Below are 10960 nucleotides of genomic sequence, written 5' to 3' on the forward strand. Positions count from 1 at the left end.
ACTTTGATTATACCAGAACAACTAGGAAATAGCACAGAAGCCAAGCTGTTGCTCTCTTTTTTTTTTTTTTTTTAAACTGTTGACTAATTGAAGAAATAGGAATCAGCAAATACTTGTTCTATCTCCTCATTCAAAGAAGAGCTGTCATTGTGATAACTGGCTAAAGGGAGGAGTATGAGGTGTTCAGTAACCAGATATGAAGACATTTCAGTGACACTGAAGGCTGTTACTGACAGAAAAAAAGGTCAGAGTAAACTTTATAGTATTAGTTTCACATAGCTTACTCTGTTACCCAGAAAACTATGTCAAACAAAAGAGTATATTTTGGAAGCTTTATTTTTTAGAGTAGATCTGTTTTGTAGGCTATGAGATGAAAATAAAGTGGAACTTAAAAAAACAGGGCTACATCAAAGTGGCAACAGAAGCAAAGACAAGGCAAGCTGGCTGCAGCAGCAGCTGAGCAGTCCTCGTGGAAACTTTAGGCAAACAATTTGCTTGTCTGCCTGCACAGAAATCCAGATCGCTGCACAGACAAAGTGATGTCTTTATCACTATTAAAATCAACATGCTCTCTGCTAAGGCTAATGTGGGCTTGTTTCCTGACAGCAGATCTGCAACTTCATTTCATAGTAGATGTATCCAGGTGCAAGGAATTGGTTACCAACTGATAAACCAGGACGTTTACAAGCAGTAATTGGCAGAGCTATTGGAAACCTCTCTTCAGAACATGGACTAAGTGACTCCAGAGAGTCATAAACCAATTTTCTACATGCGAGAACACCACCACGTGAGTGAAAATTTCTAATTTTGCTGGTTCTTACCAGAGCGTACTTCTCACCCAGTACAGTATGTGGAAGTGTTCAAAGCAAAAAAAACCTGCTTGCAAGCCTGTTGGGGGAAGGGCTATTTTAAACACAAATACATAAAAATTTGACCTCAGATGAATTAAGATCATTCAAGCCAATGAAGGATGAAGGACAGAAAAATAAGGTAATGATGATGTTTGGCAGTGCATGGTAACACAGCATAGTTTTTACTATTCAGTAAGGTTATGAATGCTACCTCCCAGAATCTTGTAAGTATTTTACCAGTTTCATTTGAAGATCAGGGCTGGCAGGTCACAAAACAAGCTTTGGATTTGTGAGAAGTACCCTTCTACCGGTAACCAAGAATGCCTGTCCTTTACCAGTTATCTGTGTAGTTTTATTCTAATACACAGTGGCTTTTTTAGCTTCACACAGAATTTCCACAAGAGCATTTGGAGTGATGAATAAAGTCTACTGCATTCTATCATATGCATGCACAGGTATAGGGCTTTTCAGTTGTTCTTTTGTGGGAGAAAGATGCACTGATAAATTTTATATTTATTGGTTAGGTAAAGTCCATTTCCATTAGGTGAACCCTGGCTCACAAGGAATTTGTTTTGGATTAATATCGGGAGGTTGAAGGACTGGTATCAACCCTGCAAAGCGACAGTTCTGCAAATATTTATTTCAAGAGAGAATCTTCTTCCAGAGTACACTGTAAGCACTTAAGGATGTTCTGTATAGTTCTATGTTAGGTATGACTGGTGTGGTTTTCTTTCCATCTTAAATTCATACACGATATCTGGACTGCACCTATTATTATGCAAGAAGAACCTTTTAGAATCGTCCTCCTTACATTATTAAGAACAACTGTAATACTGTGCTCAGGAGAAAAATACAGTTTGTGTCTGATGGCATGGTTGTATACTGCATTCCTGGTGCATTCTGGAAAGCTGCTAGCTTTTTGAGTGGAGTCGTCTTAATTTGCAGGTATTGTCAATATACTGAATCTTGCAAGTTACTATCTCCAGTGATGATCACAGTTTTTAGAAAATGTTTATAGGAGTATTCTATAGACAGTCTGATGTGGTTATTGAATCTGTGGTGCTTTTTCTTTTGTTATTTTTTTTAAGCATGAAAAAGCAGTTCAGGTTTTCAAACTGTTTTCTTTGGTACAATAATAATACAGTTGCACAACTTACTGAAAATATCTTCAAGACAGCTCATGAAAAGGCTGGCATACTGTGGGTCATCTGACTGACCAGGATTATACAACAGTTTGGAGAAATTAACAGTTGCAGAAAACGGCCGTGGGACAGAATTAAACAAGAGAGACAAACAATACCTTTGAGATAATATCTCAAGAACAAGACTAGTGTCCAGGGTCTGGAGGGCACAGCGAGATACCAGCACAGGAGCGAGCTCCAGAGTATCGACTGGTGACATCTCTCATGCTCAGAACATTTACACGATGCAACTTACAGAAGTCCATCACCTTGAAGAAAGCCTGCTCTTTGAATGATGAGGTGCTCAGGATTGACAGAGATCACCCTCGGTAGCTCCTCAGTGAGGCTCCTGTGATCAAACAGGACAGACCTGCCAGGAGTCCTTTGCTATAGAGCAAACAAAATATCAAGGAGCCTTTACAGAGTAGGCTATAGAGGGTTTGTCAGAAGAGCTTTCAGAGAGGATATTTAATAAGTGCCCTTCCAGGCAGAGCAGAAAACAGTGATTTGAGGAAGCCCAAGAAAGGGAAGAGCAAAGAAGACTGCCACTTTGCACAGGAGAGAAGGAGGAAGAGGTAGCAAGGCACACGCCTGACGGAAGGCCTACACAGAGCTGTGCAAAACCTCTGCTTGAAAGCAAAGATGGAGGCTTGACTCTGACTGTAAGCAAGTATCTTCACTTTCTCTTAGGAAAGATGGTATCTCTATTTTACAAATTGTTATTATCAATACGAACAGTACCACAAGCTAGTCTTTTTAAGACACCCAAAACCAGCTCGCCGCAAACAGGCCTGTTTAAGAACCCATTGAAATTTTTCTTTTTCACTTTTTTTTTTTTTTTGCCATTTGGAGAACTCATCACCCACACCCAAAATGTAAAAGCAGTTCAGGGTGGGGGGAAGGGGAATGCTATAATTTTTATTTCTAAAAGCTTACTATCCTGCAAAAACCCACAATAAAAGGATGGCTCATATAGCCAGGCTAGAATCCTCTGAATGTTTTCAACAGCTTCCCTGGACTACTGTTTCAGGACAATGCACCAGTCTGTAGTTCAGATACAGCAGAAGTATAGGGCTTACTCAGAAAAGTAAGAAAATCCTAGTAATTTCTGTGTTTTATGACAACATGTTAAAATAGCATAAACCATCAATTGTGCTCTCCTAGAATTCAGTTGAAGATATTTAGAAACCAGAATTCCTTTCAAAGACAAAGTATTTTAAAATGTCTATTGTATTTTCTCATTATATTGATTTTCCTCACCCATAAAAATCAGCTGTTTCTAATCACCAAATGTTAGAAAGTAATAAAATAACTCTAGGTTTGCAGGAGAGAGTGTAGCTTCTTTTTTTTTTTACCGTGCATTTAAAATTAAAGCATTTAACTTGTTCATCTCTATTTTGTGTAGAATACAGTCTTTATGTCAGACCAATCTAGCTATGATTCCTTCTATCTTCACAATTTACACAAATAATGCAGCAAAAACATTCCGCAGAGAAATTAAGTTGTAAGCACCTAACGGATCACAGTGGTCAGCAGCTACCATTTCTGCAATGTCTTACATAAGCAGTTTCATTAACAGTTCACCACCAATTTAAAATAAGGAACTGTCACCAGCTAGCCACAGAAAAGCAAACTTTTTGTGATAAAGCTAGAAGGTTGCTTGGACCTTTTGTGAGTTTCATACCAAACATTGACAAAAATCAGAAGAAAAACTAAGGGGGAAACAACAAAAAAACGTGTAGCCTATTTCATTTCTACAAAAGGCACACTGCACATGAGAAAACAATGAGTAAGTTACCCTTGTATATACCACACATGTAAGAATTATGATCTTAAAACCACAAGAATTGCCTTCAGAAAATTCAAGTTAAGTGTGGTTGTTGAGTTGCTTTCAGATGATCAGAACCACTTCACAGTAACTAAATACAGTAGCAAAAAACAGTGGCCACGTATGTGGAGTTGAGAGGTGAACCCAAATTTTGGCCAGGAATTTCCCAGCTACAGGGTGACAGCACAAGAACAGCAAGATTTACAAGACTGGGGTTCAATCCAGGTTCCAAAGAGAAGGGTATTCTAGTGCTTGTGAGCCCTGCCTCTGCTCCCACTGGCTTCCTTCCCATTGTGCACACTACAGTTAATTTGACTCACTGTCAAGGTTGGAATGGGTGTATGAAAACTGATTTTTCAGAGAGATGCGACTTGTCTGACTTTAATAAACTTTTAAATGGAGGTGGGAAAAGCATATCCTTAACAGTGTGTGGCTTGCCTGATGATGTTCAGACTCATCCTACAGAGCAAAAGTTTAAAAATTAAGTCATTTAAATGTTACTACAAACTAAATACATAGTATTTGCCCAATTTAATTTCCTAACATAACTGAAGTTTTCAAAGATACTCCTACTCAAGTACTTGACATAAGAAATGTCAGCTTGTACAAGTACAAATAACCGAAAGCATGACTTTCTAGTAGCAATACTCACAGCTGATGCATTCTACATTTCTAGCTGCATCTTGCACAAAAAAATTAAGTTGTTCACTACCCCAATCATCCCCAATCAAATGAATTATTAAAATCGTTTCTGAACTCCATTACAAAGAATACATCTAAAAAATTCAGGTAGTCTTAGGTACAACATTTTGATTTTTTTTAAATGCATTTCTTTAAGAATTGTTTTTATAGACGTTTAGTCCTTATTAGAAACTACAAAAGATAATTCTACAGCAATCCAGTCTTTCTTGTTCAAGGATGAGAAAGTGCATCACTTGGTATAACTTTAAAGCATAGAAAAATCAGATTACGAATAAGGCAGTGCACTTCTGATTTAACGGCAAATTTTAACCTATAGGAAAACAGCTATTAGAAATTATGCCCAAAATTCTAAAACTACTGAAATAACACTTCTTGCACATCTCTAGAGAAGACCTGTGTACAAAACAAGCCTTCTTACTCAGTGTGCAGGAAGTGTTATACAGGAAAAGGGCACACTTTGCTATTGGATTAAAAATTTCAGAGTTCCTTGTGCTTACTTTACAATTCAATAGAACTATTGTTTCCTTTGAGTGTGGTTTGGATAAAGTGCAACAGACAGATTCTCACAGGGAAAAACAAGGAGGCTGGACAAAATAAAAAGGATCATTTTGAAAAGGCATTTTTGTAGCCTCGCACACACAGCAGGATTTAATAATTTCAACAATGGCCCTGTCCTCTTCCCTGGGAATGGAATTGAACTGAAGACACAGGTTTACCTGATCTGACTGCACAGGATCAGCCAAAGAATTCATGAAAATTACTCCTCTCCTTTGTTAAACCTGGGAGGTATTACAGAATTTACAAACTCCTAATTACAAACTACACAAAATTGTGGCCACTAACAGTGAATTCCCATCATAGCATTTAGCCAGCTTTTTACCACTTTAAGTAAGAACAACAAAATTTAACACATATGTCCTGTTCACAATATATTCGCAACTCTACCCAGCTCTAGAAGTAACTGGACATGAAACATGGAACATATTAAACTGATTTTTTTTTTTTGGGGGGGGGGGGGGCAGTATGATATTTGGTACATTTATTTTCATTCCTAAGAGGCTCTGGAGGCTTAGAACCTCCTTCTGCAAGGAGAGTATTGCAAGGGGTGCTGCATGCTGGAGGTGCTGGAACTCCTGGCCAGAGCAAACTGCTTTTTCCTGAGCCAGCAGATGGTGAAGAGGCCCTGCGTAAAACAAGATGTGACTGTCCCTTTTGGTGTCAGACACAACAGGAGCAGGTCACCTTCACCTCTGTACCTGTACCTCCTCAGCTGACACCATTTCCCCACCACACCAAGATGGGTGAACCTAGTCTCGCTCAACCTCCTCTGCTCCCCAGGCCTCCACTGTCATCACTGCAACTACTTCACCTTCTGTGACCTTGAATTTCAAGGTACAACTGCAATGAGCAGAATATCACGACCTGTGCCACGTGGAATCACAGAAAAGGCACATATCACTTACTTCACAGCGGTAATGCTATACACCTATGTTACCAACTACTACCAATGCAAAAGATCTGGAAGAGCTCAACTTTCTCGCAGAATGAAACAGCACCTGTAAGCCTCTGAAGAGATCCCACAGCATTTGTTTTACCGGTTACATGAACTTGAAGAGGATATTAAATGTTTGACCCTTGGTTCATTGTTTCATACAGTGAAACCATTAACCTTCCTCCGTCTTTGAATGCAGGGAAAACAGAGATACTGAGTTTTTAAGGACTAGTTTCTCAGTACGAAGATGCAACAGGAACAAAACACAACATATTTTAACATATTTTAGACACAATGGGTAGATGTGATTTCCCTACAACCACCTACAAGGCATTTTACCCACATTTGTTATTCCTGCACTCTATAATGACCCAAAGTATTTTCCTTGTTAGCTTTTCCATCTTCCCACTTAATTACAACTTAACAACACAAGTTCTCCCTTAAGTAGGATGTCAATAAAGAAGAAAAATTTCATGTAAATTCACAGAACCAAGACCAACAGAAGATTGAAAAGCAGTTATTACATTTGCATATTTTTTCCATCCTCATGATTTGATATCATCAAGTTGTTGTGTTGTGGGTTTTTTAAACTTCAATTCAGGCCATTTCGTTATCTCAAAAGACAAAACTGCATGTAGCTGATTTTTAGTAACCATGATAGTCGACTTACTTAGAAAAAACCATGAGCAGACTGCACAGATTAAGGATACTTAGCCCTATTTTGAAACATAGTTACAACCAAGTATACGGTACCCTGCCTGTGATAAACAATTTGACAGCCAAGTGCCCATTAAAGGGAACTAAATTAAGCTCATAGTTAGTTAGGAGCCTTTGGCTCCTAAAAGCCATCTTTAAAATAACCAATTTATTTATTTGTTTCAACTTCAATGGGAAAAGCAAAGAACTTCGCCATAAAATCAGAAGGTAATCTATCTGATCAGATACTCACTTCTTCACCAAAATCTGAATAGATTGAACGTTAGTTACTGGCAAAGGGCTTTTTACTTTTTAGTCCATAAGCCAGTGAAGAACAATAATCCTGAGCAAGACTGAAACCTTACTGAACATTGTACCTTTTCCCCCCTCCATCCAGCCCTGTCCCATCAATTTCCCCTCACTTTTGTTCTGCACACCCAAGACAGTGGTATTAGCTGCATAAAACAGGTGTTCACAACATAGAAATAATTCTAATTTCTCACAAGAAGTCATTTGGATCCAAATTATTTTGGCTACGTAATGCCAACATGGAAGCTCTGTAACTATCCACTGTGAATAAAGTCTTGTACAAAGTATCTCCTATTTCTCAAAACCACCTCTTCATGTAAGCCTACCTACTTCACCTCTGATCTCTGGAACACCATTTACTCACTCCATGGGAACTATCTAAGTTTTTGCAAAGGCCTACAGGCCTCACACTGCCATGATAGCACATGTGCTGTCCACTCATAAAGGTGGTTTTAAAAAAAACAAACCGCGTAGTAATTTGACAGTGTTTTCTTACTAGCAACTGTTATCCCCACAAGAAGCGACATCAAGAAAAGTTTGTTTCTACTCTTTGTAGACGATACCACCTTAAGGGCACAATTTATACAACGTGGTGTTTGACTTCACCATATAGATGCTAAAAAAAAAAAAAATAAATCAATCGTTTTCAAAACATCTTACAAAAGTGTTAGGCAAGAAATTCTTGGGAGACAGAACTCCAATTTATTTTTTTTTTAAAAGCTCAGGATTCCCACTTTTACTTTGTTCCATATAGTCTCAGGCCTGAGTTCATTGCAGGCTGCTTGTGAAGCCAGCGTTGAACAGCACAGAGGCATTAACCCACGCTACTAGCAAAATGGGAGAGTCCTCTAACTTCCCAAACTTTTGCCTTCCCTTCAAAACAACGACAAATTAAGAGGTGGCAAGAGGAGGAGGAGCGGGGGACAGAATGCACGTTTGTAGCTTTTTACAGGCATCCAAACGCTCGAAGACTCCACGTCGTGCTCCGATGCTACCAGATGGCTCCGGTTCGGGAGGGAACACGACCTCCTCCGCCTTCACCCCGGCCCCGGGCCGCTCCAGGCCGCCCCCCCCCCTTCCCCCAGGCGGTTGGGCGGCGGGGCAGGACCCCCGCTCAGGCCGCTTACCTCGGCCCCGGGAGACCCTCCCGGGCGGGGACGGGGGCGAGGGGAGCCCAGCGCGGCCGCGGCGCCCCGCCGCCCCCTCCCCGCTCGGACAAAGCCCCAGGGCGGCCCCCGGCGCGGCGGCCCCGGGCCGCGGCCGGTACCTGTCAGTCTCCAGCGCTCGGGGTGGGCCAGGGCCAGCAGCCTCCCAGCCTCGAAGCGCGGCGGGCCGCCCGCAGCCCCCCGCGGCGGCGGCGGCCCTTCCGCGCCCCCGGAGGCGCTCAGCGAGCGCGGGGCGCTGCTCGCCGCCGCGGGCGGGAGGAGGAGGAGGCGGCGGCGGCGGCCTGACGGCAGCAGCGGCGGCGGCGGCGGCGGGAGAGGGGGGGACGTCCCGCACCTGCTGGCCGGGCGCGGCGGGGCGCGGAGGCCGGCGGTGCCGCCGGCGGCCCGAGCCCAGGGCGGGGGCGGCGCCGCCCGCCGCAGCAGCGGCAGCAGCCAGGGCAGGCGCGGCGGGTAGCCCGCCATGCGGCCGGTGCGGCGGAGCTGCTGCTGCTGCTGCCGGTCCCCGCCGCGCGGGTCTTGCGGCAGGAGGAGGAGGAGGCGCCTCCGAGCCGCCGCCGCCGCCGCCCATGGGCCGGCAACCGGGGACCCGCGGCGGCCCGGGGCCCAGCCGGCCTGCAGAGCGCTGATAAGGCTGCGGTTGTCGGCCTCCTCCCGGCCACCAGACCAGCGCCCGGGCCCGGGGAGGGGATGGGGCCGGGGCCGGGGCCTGCCGAAATGGCGTCCGAGTCCGTCCCGGCCTGCCCGGTGACAGCAGAGGCCCGGCCGGGAGGGGGCCGGGGGCTGAGGCACGCCGACCCCGGGAGAAGGAAGCGGGGACTCTGCCCCCTTCCCCTCTGCCTCCCGCCCAGGCCTGTGCAGGTCACGCCGGGGGAGGCCATCTCCGGCTGGCCATCAGGCCCTGTTGGCCTGTGTCCACCGCGCGTCCTGCCTCTGTCCATGGGTTTGGTCTTGGTCTGGACAAGAAAAAATCTCCAGCCAGGGCAGAGCTGCCTTTCAGAGACACCATGTGCCTGACTCCGTGCCCAGACTGGAGCCCACAGGATCCATACAAACAGCCCTTCCTTGTTACCATTTTCTTCATGTATTACTGCTCGGGGTACAAGCCGTCTTCCAAAGAATCTGCTGCCTCTAACCCTGATTTAAGACAAGGAAACTGAGTCACCAGAGATGCAGCTTTCCTGTGGCTGTGCAGTACTGGAAGCCAGAGCAGGGAACTGACCCCGGTGTCCTGTTTTCCCCTCTGGGGAGCCCGGTATAGGGATACCTACACTTTACTTTTAAAATTTTGACTCAAGCTTCATTGTGAATTAGTTAACGTCAGCTTGTGAGGTTTGGTTTGCTAGAGCACTGTTTGAACAACCACGCTTTAAAGTCTGCCAAGGGGTAAAATTGTGTGAAAAGAGCAGGAAAAAACACAAATACAGCCTTTCGCTACCACAAATGATATAGCCAAGTTCCCAGTATTTAGGGAAATTGAGGGGTTAGCACACCCAGCGAGCGTGCTGAGGGATGGAGCCTCATCCTGGGAAAACCACCACCTTGCCAGAGCTGTTCCCCTTGATATTTGAGTAAATCAGCGTAAACCTTCCTCACAGCCCTCAGGTGACGGCTGAAACGTTTTGAGACCCACGCTGCGAAGGCAGCAGCGCGGCAGCCTCACCCAAAATGTTTGGTTTTCCTCCTTCCTCACACCCGACCTCCCTGCCCTTTACCATGCCGTCCTTTGAGCCTGCGAGGCGGAACTGTACATTTAAACCAAATCCCGTCTTCATTTTCCAGCACCTGGGGCACCTCACAGAACCAAAACGAACAAAGCCCCGCAACAGCGGAGCACCACGGCCAGCTTTCGGCTGCCGAAGCGCGGGGTGACACACAGGGGACCAGTGTCAGCCGTAGGCCCGCCAGCAGGTGTTTAGGCCATCGCCGACCCCCACTCCACACCGAGGCCTCTGGGAGCGGTGCCCGTGTGGGAGCTCACCCCTACCCACTCCACGGGTGCCAGAGGAGAGGCTTCGCTGGCTCCCGCCGACCAACGCCTCGCTTTTAATTAACGCTTCGCCCAACGTTGCCGTTAAGGCCGGGCCGCCGCGCCTTCCCCTCAGCGCCCTGCGCCGCGGCGGCCCGCCAGGGGGCGGGCCACCTCCCGGCTCCCGCGCCAGGCGGAGCGTGAGGCGATTTTTCACGCCTCTTCCTCCGCGGAGAACACCTGGGGGACGTTTCTGGCGCTCGCCGCTTCCCCGAGGTGCACTCGAAATAGAGGCTCAACCAATCGATCCCTCGGGCGAGGAGCGAGACTGGCGGGACGGGGCGGAGCTTCTCCGGGCCGTGCCGGGCCGAGCCGCCCTGGGCCCGCCCGGCGCGGCCCGAGGGGGGGAGATCTCGGCCTCGGCCTGCGCGGAGCCGCCCCGTGAGGGGGCGGAGGGGGCATCTTGACCTGAACTCCCCCCCGTCCCCGGTTTTAGGGCGGTTTCGCTGCTTTTGGTTAATTCGCTCCTCCTTTGGCAGGAGCAGGAGCGCGTTGCCGCTTCCCGCGGGTGAGGCAGAGGGCCCGGTCAGCGCCCTTACGCGGCCTTGGACCCACCAAACCCGCCTTTCCTGAGCAAAAGAGCTTTTTGGAGCAAAGCTGTGTGGGATAGTCTGTAAAAGGGGGAAAGACCCAATAAAATAAGATAGTTTTAATAGGAGGGATGGGTTAGTTGAGCCTGTTGTGGCCTGTGAGGAGCCTCACAAAGTGC

The 10960-nt window shown here is 46.2% G+C and overlaps 1 protein-coding gene across 2 annotated transcripts in view; it reads right to left on the bottom strand.

The window, feature by feature from the left end:
- Positions 1 to 9664, bottom strand: part of ABCB10 (ATP binding cassette subfamily B member 10) — a 31914-nt gene extending 22250 nt beyond the window's left edge. The window contains exon 1 of one of the 2 annotated variants that reach the window (XM_069800763.1): positions 8560 to 9664. In XM_069800763.1, coding sequence (XP_069656864.1) covers positions 8560 to 9163 — 604 coding nt within the window. In that variant the 5' untranslated portion in view covers positions 9164 to 9664. Of the gene's footprint in view, positions 1 to 8326 lie in introns of both variants that reach the window. The other variant, XM_069800764.1, reaches the window with a different exon arrangement.
- Between the last annotated feature and the right edge of the window lie 1296 nt (positions 9665 to 10960).

The sequence above is a fragment of the Haliaeetus albicilla genome, chromosome 13, assembly GCF_947461875.1.
Source record: "Haliaeetus albicilla chromosome 13, bHalAlb1.1, whole genome shotgun sequence".
NCBI lineage: Eukaryota > Metazoa > Chordata > Aves > Accipitriformes > Accipitridae > Haliaeetus > Haliaeetus albicilla.